The sequence below is a fragment of the Solanum lycopersicum genome, chromosome 3, assembly GCF_036512215.1.
Source record: "Solanum lycopersicum chromosome 3, SLM_r2.1".
Lineage (NCBI taxonomy): Eukaryota > Viridiplantae > Streptophyta > Magnoliopsida > Solanales > Solanaceae > Solanum > Solanum lycopersicum.
Window position 1 is genome coordinate 59,249,315 of NC_090802.1, and position 16,326 is coordinate 59,265,640.

A 16,326-nucleotide genomic window follows, 5' to 3' on the forward strand; every position below is an offset into this window, starting at 1 on the left:
CATTAGAGACCAACTAATTCTATGAAGAACTTATCCGTCAGTCTTTACTCGTACCTCAAATCAACAAGATTTTGAGGAAGATACACCCATGCCAGTCAAGAATGGATATTCAATGGATGAACATAATCAAGGGAGAAATAATTACTTGATGAAAATGAAACTAGCAGCGAAAAAAAATTAATGATCAACTTAAAGCAAACTAGGGAAAAATTAATATGTCAGTTTTTTATGTTCTTTATTCATATAATAATTAAGTTGAAGAAGTAAGTAACAACATTATTAATATTCTTAAATTATTGTATTTTTTATACTGTGCTTGTATTATACAGATGTCATCTCAGGAAAACAATCGTCGACAGAGTACTAGTGCAGTGAGACTTGCTTATAGATGCCACTTGATTTGTGTTTGGATGTTTTGGACGCTATACCTGAATGCTGTCTGGGTGTTTCAGTTATAAGCGTTTATGTTTAATGCTTTGATTGTTGAGCAATAAGTTTTGAGAAAAGATAAAAAGATTTTTTTGAACTTGTAATTTAAAAATAGTAAATGCCACTTATGTAGGTAAAAATCATGCCATTAAGAGTTAAATGGTTAGCTTAAAGATAAATTTATCATTGCATATATAAAAAGGCATGTCGATGTGCATATTAAACCGTACTAATTTATTATATTTGCGATAAGTTGAAGTAAAATATGTATTAATTAACTAATAATTCCTCTGTTTCTATTTAGTTGTACACTTTAGAAATAATACATAAAACAACAATGATTAACATAGTGAAGTTACAATTTTATCCTTGTTAATTATGATTCCAAAATTTACTCAAGATAACTAATCAATGTTGTGGGAAGTTTAAATGAGAATATACTAGAAAAAAAATTTATTTATTTGCCAAAATGGATAAGTAAATAGAAACAGTTAAAAGAGGTAATATGGAAAAGTAAATAGGGACAGAAGGTTAGTTATAAGAGTGTTATGTGAAGTCATATGTCATATATCATTAGGTACGTGCGAGTAAAGTTCTATAAAACACCTAAAAAGCACCACAATTGATAGTTTGAACCGACGCAGCTGTTCAAATACGCCCAATTAAGTATCAAATTATCATTTCTATTCATAGGGCATATTATCCATACGTTACATCTTACACTATTGCACGCAGGCGACGAACAATACAAATGGTGAGAGATGACAAAATTGTGGGGAAGAATCTCAACATCACCACTCTGGATAGGAACAAGTAGGAGTCAGCTGACTACATCTTAGCAGGAGATGTCTTTACCAAAAAGTCCACTTATTCCTTTAGCAGGATCCTCCTGTTTGACAAGCGACTCACCAACTAGCACCTACGGAGATGCAACAACATTATCATCCTATATAAATTATGATATGGACAAGGGTATAAATCAAACTACACTATTGATCAGAATGACTGTATCATGGCAGATGGTAGATGGTCATAAGATAATTGTCAAATGAAGACCAGAGATCTAGGCAAAACACCATACTTCGAAAATAGCCACTAGCAACTATCGTACTCTAGCATCTGTTTTGGAAATATTATACGCAGTCATTGTGAAATTTCAAAATCAGAAAAGAAGCTTACCGCTTTGACACCAGCTTCTTGTACATAACCAATATCAGCTGGAGTAAATAGTCCAGATTCCCCAACAACCTGAAGAATTTAAGTGGCAGTGAAGTCACAACTTATTGAGAGAGCAAAACTACTAAAACAAAAGCTTCCATGATGTATAGAAGTCCATACAATAATGCCCTTCTCCCGAATTCTTTCCCCACGCTCTCCTTCCAGAAGTTTCTTGGTATTGCTGATGTCCACCTTGAAAGTTCCTGGTAACACAAAAGTTGATTTAGTTGACAAATCTTAAAAACAATAGAAGTTCAGTTGATTAAGCATGTTGCTCATAACTTCATTATTCTGTAAGTAGCCAGAAATCATGACTTTCTATGGAAGTGAACAGTGTTTTAAATTCTGTCTAGAAGGAATCTTGATTAATTTACCCACGCTTTGGCATTCATTTTGTTTAATTTCCTTATATGCTAGGTTATCATCTTACATCCCCCTCTCCCTTGCACCACCCAAACCCAAGTGGGTCACGTACACCTTTGTTGTTCAAATTTGTCTCCTTATAGCAGTTGGCAACATGTAGTCTATCAAGAAATGAGTAGATTGGCGGTTTAGAATTAATTATGCATATTACCAAGGTCTCTATTATTGATGCCAATCAGCTCAACCCCGTCAATTCCGAGGACACGGTCCATTTCCATCTCATCATGCACCTAGAAACAAGAAGTTAAAATGGATATAGAAGGAAAAGAAACAGAACAGTTAAACAGTCAAAGGAACTTGTTTCTCTTGGAAAAGTGAGAATCCTTGCAATGACAAAAATATCATCAATAAGGGAATTATTAATTTATAATGGGAATACAATAGAAATCCATATCAATATATGCAGATTGAAAAGAATCTTAGCTAGGACCATCATACAAAAGTTATAGCTGATAGCATTATGCTCAATTTTTATTTCTTAACCCAACACATTTAGCAAACACATGTTTGACCATGACTCAGCCCCGGTAATTAGCGACTCATCACTTGGGCTTGCCATGGGTAGGATATTGGCTTTACTCAACAATTCCCTCCCCCTAGGCAAACACCTACCACACAACATGATCCAGGGAATCAAACCCATGACATTGACTCTAACACCACTAGTTAGAATGAAGTGTTCACCATCATGCCAAAAGTCATAGTTGATAATACAATACAGGTGCAACTTTATTACTTAACTAATCCTATCAAGCAAGCACCATATTCGACCATGACTCTAAACAGGGTCATACATGGTCCATCACCCAGGCCTAGACATAGTAGGATGTTGAAATAACCCAACAATCTTTCATAGAGAGAAGAGCTTACACTAATATACTTCATTGTCTATGAAACATATTAACTACCTTGAACAAACGGACATTGACATTTTCACTTTTGCCAATGAAAATAAAGACGGTTTTTCTATTATATGATATAGATTTTGAAAAAAAATAATTCCCTTTCAGTTCTTGCAATGGTCAAAAAGTAGTGTGGAGAAAGTAACAATTTACCTCAACTAGTGCTGTCAATCCAAGTAATTTGCAGATCTTAATCATATACTGGATGTCAAGGTTTGGTAGGACAGCAGCAATTAACAGAATCGCATCAGCACCTTTGACCCGAGCATAGTAGATTTGCCAAGCCTCAATAACAAATTCTTTACATAACAAAGGGCACTGCAAAAGTTGGAGCTCAATGAAAAACTGTAAAGGACTCAATTATGGTATTGTAGGTGGTACACAACAAACTTCGGGTGAATCTGCATACCTCTACTCCAGCATTCCTTATGGCCTCTAGATTTTCAAAGCTTCCCTAATTGAAAAAAATAAAGAGAATCATGATATTATTTTGGAAAATTATTTGACAATCTGCATCTAAACACTTTCATGATAACAAAGAATCAGTTTAGTTTATGCACTATTTCTCACAGTTGATGTCACTTCCTAACAACTCCATAATACATCCCAATTCCTGGGTGACTAATAAGAATATACAGGCAGATTTAGTCATGCACTTAAATGGATGGTTTATTATTTTCTTATCAAAAAGGTAACATATCCTGGTTACAGTTTTTCAACACTTCAATTACAATTTAAGGTCCTACTAGGAAAAGGATACAAATCATTATTACTATTATTGATTGATTGGTGGAAAAAAATAAAAATCTTTGAGCATTTCTGATTAGATTCCCTTTGCACCAAAAGGAAAAATAATGCTTGCAACTTTGTCGAACACTATAATTACAACTTAAGATTCCTTCTAGAAAAGTGAAGGGGAGAAACTGACATCAATGTGTTCACCTCAAGAATGACCATGCAAATTGCATCTACATTATGAAATTTAGTCACTGATAGTAACCGTCTCTGATAGTGGTACCTAGATAGTCATGTTGCTATCCCTAAAGCCGTTAATTACTTCTTCTTTTTTAAACTAAAAGTCTGCTTCTGAATTTTCGTGTAATGGGGGTACTTAGTGTTTGTGAAATCCCCCCCCCCCCCCCCGCCCCATCCACCCAGGAGCTCCCACCTTTTTTGCTCCCTGGGTGACTCGAACTCACAACCTTAGAAATGGAAGTACTCCCTCTCTTGTCCCCTAAAGCCATTAATTACTTAAAGAACTACAATCCTTATCAGCAATTTGAAGAATCCAAACTTTTACCTGAAAATATTTCTGATCTGTCAAAACACTAAGGCATGCTGCTCCACCTCTTTCATAAGCTTTGGCGATCTCAACCTGTGATGCAAAAACATTGAAAGGTTAGTCCTTCCATTTCAATAATTTCAACAAGGGTAAGTTGCAACTGAAACATTTGAACTCTCTTTAACGGGTTTGATTTAATGGATGTTTTTATTTGGTACCTTAGAAAGTGCATGACTAAGTCTAATAATAATTATTGTGGTATTAAATAACTCGGTGCAAAGGCAAACAACACAATGATGTTAAAATGATAACGATCTGATTATAACTTCTTTTTAACTTCCATTTCTTTTTCTAGATTTTCATACATAAAAAGAAATACCAATTAAATGTAGCTCAAGAATACATGCCTGACAACGCCACCTTCTTATCATTTGCTTGGATGCTTGTAGACAGACAAGAAGCATCAAAATTTTCCCTATATAGGACTAGTACTTTTATTTGACAAGAATATTGAATATTGTCTTTCCTCTTCATTTAGTTTATAATCTTATCTCACTTCAAGTGATTCAAGAACGTAAACACATTTTTTAGGAACTATATATAGTTCTGTTGAATATGATTAGATTATAAAACATAAGATTCCTAATATAATTCAATAGAAATAAAACCAGTCAAAAACTACTTCAGAGAAAAGAAGAAACGATAACAAATCTAGACATGTCTCAACATAGTTAACTTAAAATCAGACCTTTACCTGAGAGATATTCCTCCGCTCAATGTAGAAGGAATTCGAAACTAAGTAATGTCAAAATAAAATAGTACAAGATCTTAAGCATTCAGTTGACATGGAAGGGAAATGACAAACGTACTGGATTAAAATTTTCACGCAGAACACCTCTACTTGGAGAAGCCTTCTTCACTTCAGCAATAAGAGCAGGCAATCCAGTTCTTGAATATGATTCTCTCAGAGCTCCTAGAAAATCCCTGGTAGGTGGAACACTGCTAAGCAGTTTTTTCAGTAGAAGAAGCGGTTTCTTCTCTTTCATCTGGCAAACAAAATTGCCTTTCAGTTCGTCCCGAATGTAATGAAATAGGAACATGATAGCATACTCTCAGGCAGCATTTGAGACTCTAGTCCAAGAGATACCTGCGAGACTTCCTTGTCCTTGTACCAGATAATTTCTTCGAGAATGTTAATAGGAGTATTGCCTTCATTCTGCATGCGAAATTCAAAAGGGCCAACATAGTGCAAAGGAGGTCCTGTTGTCGGCCTCCTTCTAATTTTTATACCTTGACTTGCAGCAATTTCATCTTGGAATCTTTCTACTTCCCACTCCTTGATTTTGAGAGCCTCTCCTTCAGGAATGGTGGATTCAGAAACCAAAGCTGAATTATCCTTCAAGTCAAATCAATTATGATTTATCTTAGAGAAAGGATCTCCTATAAGAAAGGCTTTTCTCATCTATCTTGTGATGCTATCAAAAAATGCAAATAAAGAAGGCATGTCTATACCCGAGAATTTGAGCTAAATCTACACTATATACATTATTCCGTAACGGAAATAGGATATATTTTTTTACAAATTTAAGAAGCCCAAAATTCGATATGCAAACCATATGAACATCAACTACTGAAATGAAATAATACCCACCAGTTGGATTTTTTTACAGAGCATGGAAGACAAATTACGAAAACCTTAAAAAATGGTTATCCTTGACAGATTAAAAACAAAACTAACACAACAAAGATAATTCATTAATCAAGCATCCACCTTTTTGCAGCAAAGGAAGTAAACAATCTCGCGGCTTCTTAGAATGCATAAGCAGTGAGAAAGAACTAAATTAATCACGCAACATATAGCAAAAAAGAAAACCTTCCTTTCAAATGCTGGAAAAAAATGACACAGATCATTCCATCTTCAAGTCACAATCAAAACCTAATAAAGCAAAATTAAATCAACAATTTCGGCTACCTCTTGAGCTCGAACTGGTGTAAATTGGGGCAAAATTCGAGCTCGGTGTGTCGTGAAAATAGTCGTTGGAACTGACAAGGAGAATGCCGGTTTACTAGGTCTGGGATTGGCAAGGAGTTGAAATGAGAACCGGGGTCTTACCGTCGCCGCTGCAGAGGCCGCCGTTGCCGTGGCGGCGGTGGTGTTTCTCAACGGCATTACAGAATCCATTATTCAATTAGAAAAAGAAAAAATGGGGAAGTAAATGGCTGTTCTTAAGGGGCTATGTTGAACCACCGAAGAACTATAGAATATCTCTGCAAAATTAGATTTAGATCTTTTGGGGATTTAGCCGTAGCCGCCAACCCCCCGCGACGCATCACGTCAATGGTATCACTCAAGCTTTTTTATTATTTTCTATGGTTATATTTTATGTGACACTATTTTGTTATGCAGTATATTACCTAATATTATTTAATTTGATAAATATTTAAGAATTAAAAAAATAATTAAAACTTATAATATTATAAAATAATTTTTAAATATAAATAAAATTTATTACGATAAAGTAAAAGTTCAAATACTCAATTGACTAAAATTTTAGAACTCCTTATGATTTGAGGAAAAAATGATCCTACAAATACTTTATTGTATGACATTAAAGAAATTTTGACATTGTGTACTATCTAAGACACCCAATTGGGTGTATTCTTTGTCTTTTTTTTTTTCTTTCTAGTTTGGGCTATGGTAGTTGAATCATAACCTCTCTTTTTTTCTCAATGTTTGGACTAAAGTAGTTGAATCATGATCCAAACAAGTTTGTTATAATTCTCAAATTTGATTGAAACATAGTGGTTCAAGTAGAGCCAATAAAATGTCAAAGTTCAATACTTGTCCTTGGTAAAAAAATTTACATCTTAAGTTGTTAACTAATGAAATAATCATTTCAATTTCACCATCTCAAACAAGTGTCGATTCATTTAAATATTTTTAAAAATAAGTGTATTCGGAGCTGTGGGAGATCTCTTATCATTACAAGGAAAGTAATACTTGCACATACATAGATTATAGAGTAATGTATTTCATTGATAAATCATAAAATCGCGATAAATAATGAGAAGACAATCTAATAAATTAGCATGAAAAGTCATTCATAACAAAAACAAATAATACGTGGACCATTAGCAAAGTTATACAAGATAATTAATTCAAGTTGAAGCAGGTTGAATGAACTTAATCCACTCAGAAATGCTGGGAATTCCCTCATTAACAACACTAAGCAAATAAAATCCACTTGGTGCTACATTAGCTGATGGCGGAGCTTCAACAGTAGCATTCCACCAACCTTTTGCATCACTTATTATCCGTGTGCTCCTGAGTCTCAACAACCTTTGATTCATCGACAGGGAATGTGTCGTAAACGGCGGAGCATATGCACTAAAAGCCAGATATTTACTAGGTTTACTCTCTAGCAAAAAACGAACCAAAAATTCGTTACCATATGCAACTCCTTCCGTGCCATTGATGTCAATCGACACGTTATGAGGCCTTTGATGATTGTATTCCTTGCCCATATAGTCCGGGATGAATGCCTGTAGCCGGAGTTCAGTAGGGTGACTTACATTTCTGTAAGTGTATTGGTTGTTTGGATTGCTTCCTGCTACTAGTACACTTCCATCAGGTACAAGAATTGCTGATGAATGAAACATTCTCGCGATTTTAGTGGATTTAAGAATAGTGAACCTTCTGCCAAGAGTTTTCTTGGGGTTGTATAGGTAAGGTTCAAGAGCAGGGCCAGCAGCATTTCTCCATCCAGCACAACCCCTCTTCGCGCCATTTATGATTAGCACGTGTCCTGTTGGAAGAAGCACCATATCGTTCATAAGGCGTGGCCCTGGCATGTTTTCCATCTTCCATTTATGGTTATTTCCAGTGATCACCATTCTGCCGCAACTGTTTAGACCTGTCAAGAATGTGCCCTGTTTAGCAGCTGCATTCGCCCCTGAAGCTGCCCCTCCACATATCATGACCTCCACTTTACGGAAGCCATCTTTTTGATCCAGTGGAAGAATAACAGATGATCCTGTGCTTGGATAACTCCTTGACCCTATTCCGGGGATTCTTGGGAATTTCTTTACAACCCTGTTTTGCTTGTAGTTGAAAAGAATGGAATCCCTGTTGGCAAAAATGAACAATTTGCCATCAACAGAAAGGTGAACAATAGGATAAAGATTGTTTCCATCGCTAGTTTGCTGCAAGAAACTAAGATGGAAAACATTTCCATTGGTTGACATTTTCGGTATAAACTCATACGTGAAGGACCCTCGTCCTCCAACAACGATGATCCTGTCATCTGGGAGGATTTGGCTAGAAGCATACCAACGTTTTACAGATAAGTGTTTCTTCCCCAGGCTCCAGTCACAGTTATCACCACTTCTACAAGGCCCAATGTAGTGAATCCTTGTCGAAGCATCTCCAAAGCCACCTGATTCAATGATCCTTCCATCACTCAAGATGGAACCAGAAGACGAAAAAGTGTCAGACATGATGTTCAAGCGCCTAATAGTGTTGTTAGAAATGCTATACTCAACAGAATGAACATAGCAAGTTGGGTCTGACAAATCGTCACGACTGCCCTTGCATCTTGTTCCATTTAAACGATGACGTAGTTGGTATCCTGATCGACCAGACCCGCTCCGATCAAGCAGTATCACAGTGTTCCAATGGGTTAAAACCATCTGCACACCCACAACTCCAGTGTTGTTCAGCAGTAGCTTCCATGTCCCTTTTCTTTCTGCAGAATGGTGCAACACAGTTTTTGCTTTGCATGAAATAAGACAGTGCAGTAAAAGAGCTGCACTGATGATGATGCAGTTGATTCTTGTCTGCCAGAGCTTCTCCATGAGAACAGAAAAAGAAGTGCAGGAGATTTTTTCATCGAATAATCTTCTGGTTTGAAAGGATATATAAGGGACTTATAGAGGAAGTCATGCAAATGAGCAATCAATTTTTCAATTAATCTTTGGTCATTTTTTGGTCTAACTAATAAATGGTTAGGTAGAGTTCTTTCCACATGAACCTTTTGTGTGACAATGATTCATTATTAAGAGAGCACCAAACATTCTTTTTACACACTAAAAGACTCAGCCATTCAGCCCGAAAGGTTGCAACTCAATTAAAAATTGTGACCTCCAAGATGACCTCAGAAACTTGATGAATGTAGACAACTGTATTTGTTGAAGCATCTACAAGGCATCACTCTAATTCTTCTAAATTTAGAAGCATTTCGATAAGAGAATAAATCTTCTTGGACATCGTCCCGTCTCTTCTCCATTTTTGTGATACTATACATATTAAGGGTTTGTTGATGAACACAGCTGGAAAGCAGAAATTTACTTGCACAAAGAGCACCAGATTCAACGAACAATGAGTTACCTTGAAAAAAATCTATGTACAGAGCAAATTACTGAAATGTAGCATCTCTAAATTAATAGATGTTTGATATGGCTGACATTGTTAGCGCCATCAGAATGTAACCCCTCCTTAGTAATATGAGAATCAGAGGCTTTCTTAACTAGCAGCAAATTATTCATCCGCCAAGAGAAGTCACTCAGTAAAGTTTTATCCTAGTTTGAATACTGTCCCGACAGATGGGGCACAACAGCAGATCTTGACCACATTCACAACATGTCTGCAAATAAATGGATCCTGTCAATATATATAGTTTTGCTACTGCTACTGAGAAAATAATTGAAAACCTGCACAACTATACCTGATGTCCGCAACCAAATGCCATGTCCTTTGGATTGGTTATGCAGATGGGGCAAAGCTGTCAAAGCATGAAATGTAAAACTAATTAGTTAAAATAAAGATTCTGAAGATACCATCAAGATATGGAACCAAATATCAGAAAAGGGAAAAGGAAATGGAGATGAATTAGTAAGAACAGAATCGAAATGATGTGACAAAATCGATTCAGAATGAGCTACGGTTTATGAGCAGTTATCACAAGTTGAAATAAATACAAAAAGAAACAAGTATCTAACCAGCTAACCTTAATCATACAGAAAAATTAATGCTTACCTGATTATCTGCAGAACTTGCTGGATGACTTGACCCAACAGCAGAATTTTGTCCACTTCCAACAGCTGAATTGTGTCCACTAGAAGAAGGTGCACTTGGACGGTAACTACTGTTTTGTGAAGGTTTTGATGTGCCGAAAGAAGCTGCACCATATTGAGGAGGATGGAGAGCAATCCTATCAATTTCATTCCCTCTACGAGCACTGCTCAAAAAGTACAAACCAGTTGAGAAAACAAAATGAGCACCGACTGAAGAGTGAAGTAGAAAATAAACTGAAGATAAATTTCAGTATCTACTAGTAAAAGATAAACGATGAGCGTTTTTGTACCCCAGAATGTTCAGCTCCAGAGTTGCTTTGTACTGAGATGGTATCTCCATCAATGCTGACAAGGCAAACTCTGCTTCTTTCCTGGAAAGAGCCATATTCTTTGCCATGATATCTGTAAAATTAACAAACTAAAGAAAAAACAAGTAACGCTTGGAAATCAGATCTTAAGGCAATAAGAGATACCAAATCAATACCATCAAGAATAGGAAAAGAAACAGCAGTAGTTACTTGCCTGGAAATTGTCAAAGGCCCGAGCAGGGATGTTGTCATCAAATTCCCTCATCATGTCCCATGGCCCATCTCCAACCCCAACTAAAACAATTGACAAGGGGTATTGACTGCAAAAGAAGATCAAGAGATTTCAAGAATTATTTGGAAATAACACCATCAAAGAATTCTTTTTTTTACAGAATAAAAGTTACCTAGCTTTAACAATTGCTTCAACTGTTCTCTTCTCTTGAGGGCTTAATTGGCCATTCACAGTATCTACACTTCTTGTAACCTGCAATAGTATCTCATTTTAATAATCAGTATCTTAGCACTAGGAAGTATCTGAAAGAGAACATCAAATGCATTTGGTGACAAAATAGAACATTATATATATATTGTTCTTATAGCAACAACATATCTACCTGTCCATCTGCTATTATCAATAAAACATGGTACTGACCACCACTCTGCTCAACAATAGTGATTGCCATTTCAATAACAGGAGCAAATGATGTTGGGCCTGTAAAGATAATAAGTATCGTGAACTGAATAAGAAATGCAGAACTATACCCACTGTAGACCATCAGAAATAGGCAAGTACGAGAGAGAAGACTCAAGTTGGACCTGCAAGCCGTAACTGGGGAACTAATTCTCTATATCTACCAAGTACTTCCTCGAATCCATTACAAAACTTCTCATCGGGATAGAAGCTGAAGACTTCTTGATCATGTGTTGAGGCTGCAAATACACAATTAAATAAGACCTCTGTGATTAAAACAAATCCAATTAGAAGTTAGGTGTTAAGAGAAGTACCATCTCCAAATCCATAACAAGGAATTAGGTTGTCCTCATCAAATTTCGACAGTGTTCTTCCAATGATCGATATTGCTTGTTCATATGGATTTTGCCCATCTCCAATGTGATGCAAACTTTTGCGGTGGAATGACCTTGCACCTAGTTCAAGAGTGGATTAGGTGGACAGTGTGTTGTAACTCAAATATAGGAATTCCACCACGAATTCATGTATTTACCAGTCCACTCATTGCTCTTGGTAAAATCAATGCCAACAATTAAGTTAGATGACTCTAAACCAGCACGTGCAAGGGCATCAGTAACCTAGATAAGAAAGTAAGTTACATTATTAATAAAAAGAAAAATATCTCAAAGATTCTGATAAAGAGATTTTCTTTAAAACAAAAAAATTTACACTCCCTGGCTCCAGCATTCAATACATCAGGACTTAAAGATTTGGTTTAAAAGCATACTAGTATGCTCAGGTTTAGTGACAGTAATTTTCCCTTGTTTCTTTTGACACAGTTCCATTGATGGCATCAAGCAGATGCAATGAGTACAAAAGGTAATAACAAAGTAGAGTATGTTAGCTCCAATTCATGACAATCTATGCTAAGATCAGGGAGCTTCCAAAAAATTATCAGGGAAATTTACAGGGGACAGAGTGTACCAATTAAATAGACACGAAACATCCAGCCTTGAGGGAGCAATTTCATATTTACTTGCCAATAAACTTAAATGTGGCTACACATCACATGTTGGATTGACAAACTCTTCACCAACCCTCTCAGAAAATTTGGTGCTTTACGAGCAGCTTATAGCTCACAACAGACAATTGGCATGTTTAAAAAGATACCTTTAGGTGAAAACTTAAATGAATATATAAGAAAAAATAGTCGGAACCAGTTGCTTCACCAAATATAGAAAAGTAGGATGCAGGGGGACATTTAGTCCTCATTTGTTTGCACTCTGTGGAGGTTTGAATCTGTATGGTTCAGAACTTCAGATTTTAGATCATCAAGTGAATTGCTTATATTATGATTTAAGCATTAATTTGATCTAAATATGTCAAAATTATTAAGATCTTGAACAAAGTCTTAATATCATTAAAAGTGTTTATGCATGGATAATTTGCACAACCACTACCACTTCTGTTGCCAGACACCACCACCTACCACTTCTTTCATCACAACCATCAACCGCCACCATTGTCAACCACTACTATCAATCACTACATACCACACCAATCACCTCCATATACTAGCTAATAGCACTAACCATTACCACCACCACCACTACAAACCATCTCCACCATCACGAGGGAACACAAATGTTTTAAATTTTTTTTATCAAATAATAATTTTAGTTTATTTTTTAAAATATAATATTTAATTACTTTTTTATTTGTATTCGCAGTTCAAATCATGAGACAATATCTTAATCATTGTACACTCAAACTCAAACATCTTAATCTTAGTGAAAACAAATGAGGTCTTAAGACTCTTTTGGCAATAACCACGAACATATTGACATCGAAAATCACTCGATTCAACGAGTCAAATCTGACATTCCTCAAACCTAAACCCTGAATGAACAATGCACAAAACAAGACGCAAAACATATCATAGATGTTGATCCCAAGAAACTGTGAGGGAATGACTATTCATCTTCTATCAAGAAAAAGCCTATGGAAAGATGTTGTACAAAAATATTGTGTCGGGTTATCTTCTTCTCTTTTCTAATCTTACAAAGCAGGTTCAACACAATTTAATGTGGCAAGTGACAGAAAAACATTTAAGTATAGTATTTCAAACAATTGCATATTTCAGCATGAATTAAGATATTACTGATGCCATACTCATTCTTGTTTTTGTAACTTGAAAATGTGACAACATGAATATGTTGATAACATGAAGAGGAAATGTTTCCTTTCAGCATGACCGAAATCATGAAGGACAATTATGGTCAATATTTCCTAGTATCATAAACTTGCTGAAGTTTTATCCTTCTACCCACTCACACATTGGAAGTGTTTCACTTCATGTCTTTACCTGTTCTAAGCTGTTGTAGTCATCATCTATCTTTGAAAATTTCCTCTCAAGCCTTTTCCTTGATTCAGGAGGTGGACCACCGTATGTTTGATAAGAAGGTGGTGGTGGATAGGTTGGTTGAGTATACGGTGATTGTGCATAGCCTGGATAACCTGAATTTGAACTGGAGCCATATGATGCATATCGGCCAATTGTTGACCTCTTTGAACTCTTGCCACCCATGAAATCTACAGAACAAATCAATTCTAACAACAAACATTCATAACATTTTTCGTCACCAAGAAATTAAACACGAAAGATGCCAACTTATATGTTAAAACAGACACAGTTACACACCAACACCCAGGTGCTTGTATGCAAACACAATCCCAACATGTTGTAGTTCACATAAACCATGAAATTTTTTTGATCAGATTGGTAAAATCTTAGCCAACACTAGTAAGTAAAAAAGACAAACAGATCCTAATCTGAGTTCAACCTCGATGATGAGAGGTAACATCTACTAAAATGGCCAACAAAAGAATGTGGTGATGTTTGCAAGGGGAGAAGTAGGAAGAGGATCAGCTGATATCCAATAAAGTAGCAAAGGATTATATTTAGATTAAATAGTGCAAAACTAAACTGTTGTACGCATCAAAGCTCGTCTGCCAAGCCTGCCTGACTCACTATTGTGTGATTGCATCAGTATACGTTACAAGCTTGGCCAAGCCAGGCATGGTCACCAATCAATCAATCTCGTAAATCTGACTTTGCAGTTACTATCTTAGGACTAGCCATGTGTGAATATATAAGTTTAATAAAACATACTTATGTGTATATCTTCCAAAAGTTTATCAGTAAGTCCGTTTTAACATCAAGTTTCTTTTGGTCATGAACAATCAAATGTTGGTTAATTCTACCGAGTTTCTTCATATATTACCCACCCCACACCACTCTACCCGTCATAAAAGAATGAAAAAAACAGAAGAGAGAACCCAAGAAAAATTGTAAAAGGTAAGGGAAGACTTGCTAATTGCAGATTATAAGATCAAAAAAAGTTCCAACAATACAAAAAAATCAAAATTGCCAAAGCATTCAATATGAATCCAAGATAATCAAAATTAAGCCAAGAAACACTTAAATTTCAAGTCACGATTATCTGTCAAACACTTCAATTCGAATCCAACGTAATCAAAAACACCTCTTTGCCAACACCCAGAAAGTCAAAAACAGCGTACAATCAGAACAACTACACAAACTCAATAACAAACTATTCATAGACAAGATTCTACAATTTGCATAAACTCATCCCCCCCACCCCCACAATTAAAGACCCAAATGTACACTTAAAACTTGAAAATACTCAAATCTAAATACAAATCATATAAAGGGGTCGTCCCAATTTCATCAAGAAATGAAATTAAAAGAAAGTTCCCAGCACCTTTTCAAGCGCCGCCCAGGTTTTGCTGCATTACTTGAGATTCTCTCAGTTTCTGTGTGCCCGATTCAGGAGTGGGGTAGTGGAGAAAGGATAGAGCAGAAAAAAAAAACAAAGTAGGTTGTGACAATGAAGCTTTTTTCTTGTTTATGCTTTAGGAAGTGGACCAACCGATTGTTTTTCTCTTGTTCTGTAGCGTACGTTTCTTGATTGTTTATTTCTGTGAAAGTTCTCTTATTGTGGCCAAATTCCAACACATCACGGGAGTTTGCTCTATTTATATTCCAATTAAAATTGACTATTTATTTGATCGGAAGCTTAGTAATGTTAAATTGATTATGTGATATTTTTTACAAAGGTAAAGTTTATGTGTACATTTTATTCTCCATAACTGACTAATTGTAGTATAGTGTGTAATGCTACTCAATTACATAAAGGAAATAACTCTACAAATATCTCAATTCCATATTGCAAAGTGTAAACATGGCCATTTATTTCTTTTGGAAGAATTCATAAACTTTATGCAATAAACACTACAACACCAACTATTTGACTTCTTCAATTGTCAAATTTTGAGGAAATTTGTTGATACTTCTATTAATTTCGCGTGAAATCAATCATATTCTACCAACATTAGTTACCAATTCTACCTCAATAGTTATTTGACCTTTTCATTTATCAATTCTTTCTAAAATATTGATATCAAAACACGATCTCCGTCTCAATATTTTAACCTTTTAATTTATCAAAATTTCTTTGAATCTCTTCGATTTTGAAAAGAATGATAAGTTATACTTCATCTGTTTCAAAAAGATTAATATGATTTGATCTAGCACAAAGTTTTAGAAAATAAAGAAGACTTTTGAATCTTGTGGTTTAAATTAAAGTTATATCAAATATACTAAATTGTCTTTCAATCTTGTGGCTTTAAACATGTCATGTGACAAGCTGAAATTAAAATGTTACCAAACAAGGAAATAGAATCAATTTTTTTAAAACGGAAGGAGTAACTACTATTTTTTTTAAAAAAAAAAAGTCCAATAACTAAACGTCATTCCATGACGATAACCATAAGAATTATTATCCTAATAGAATAGTTATTCAAAGCAATACAATAAGAAGATCCTAATGTTGAAAGAAGGAGGAGCTCATTTGTTAAAAGTTTAAGTTAAACAAATCTAGAAAAAGTAAGATTAATGAAGAGTTAATTTATTTCCTTTGGAAGAATTCTTAAACTTAA

General features: G+C 35.3%; 3 protein-coding genes across 5 annotated transcripts; all 3 read right to left on the reverse strand.

Moving 5' to 3' along the window:
- Positions 1–975: 975 nt before the first annotated feature.
- On the reverse strand, positions 976–6,647 carry LOC101250390 (indole-3-glycerol phosphate synthase, chloroplastic). 2 transcript variants are annotated; one of them, XM_004236241.5, is made up of 10 exons: positions 6,227–6,647; positions 5,402–5,650; positions 5,124–5,300; positions 4,273–4,347; positions 3,382–3,426; positions 3,126–3,290; positions 2,222–2,300; positions 1,768–1,850; positions 1,609–1,677; positions 976–1,348 (listed from the first exon to the last, which is right to left on the reverse strand). In XM_004236241.5, exons 1-10 carry the CDS (start codon positions 6,434–6,436, stop codon positions 1,265–1,267), a joined length of 1,236 nt encoding a protein of 411 aa, XP_004236289.2. In that variant the 5' UTR covers positions 6,437–6,647; the 3' UTR covers positions 976–1,264. The 2 variants fall into 2 exon arrangements, with proteins under 2 accessions (XP_004236289.2, XP_025885828.2); XM_026030043.2 differs by having other exon boundaries at positions 6,368–6,624.
- Positions 6,648–7,332: 685 nt separating this feature from the next.
- LOC101250105 (aldehyde oxidase GLOX-like) lies at positions 7,333–9,218 on the reverse strand. The gene has a single exon (XM_004236240.5). It carries the CDS (start codon positions 9,106–9,108, stop codon positions 7,414–7,416), a length of 1,695 nt encoding a protein of 564 aa, XP_004236288.2. The 5' UTR covers positions 9,109–9,218; the 3' UTR covers positions 7,333–7,413.
- Positions 9,219–9,620: 402 nt separating this feature from the next.
- LOC101249812 (E3 ubiquitin-protein ligase RGLG2) lies at positions 9,621–15,483 on the reverse strand. Of its 2 annotated transcripts, none has more exons than XM_004236239.5 (12): positions 15,090–15,483; positions 13,670–13,896; positions 11,858–11,942; positions 11,640–11,780; positions 11,451–11,564; positions 11,249–11,346; positions 11,039–11,118; positions 10,849–10,954; positions 10,617–10,744; positions 10,289–10,490; positions 9,978–10,034; positions 9,621–9,896 (listed from the first exon to the last, which is right to left on the reverse strand). In XM_004236239.5, the coding sequence occupies exons 2-12, from the start codon at positions 13,889–13,891 to the stop codon at positions 9,816–9,818; spliced, it is 1,314 nt and encodes a 437-aa protein (XP_004236287.2). In that variant the 5' UTR covers positions 13,892–13,896; positions 15,090–15,483; the 3' UTR covers positions 9,621–9,815. The 2 variants fall into 2 exon arrangements, with proteins under 2 accessions (XP_004236287.2, XP_010319032.2); XM_010320730.4 differs by having other exon boundaries at positions 13,670–13,914; positions 15,090–15,406.
- Positions 15,484–16,326: the final 843 nt, after the last annotated feature.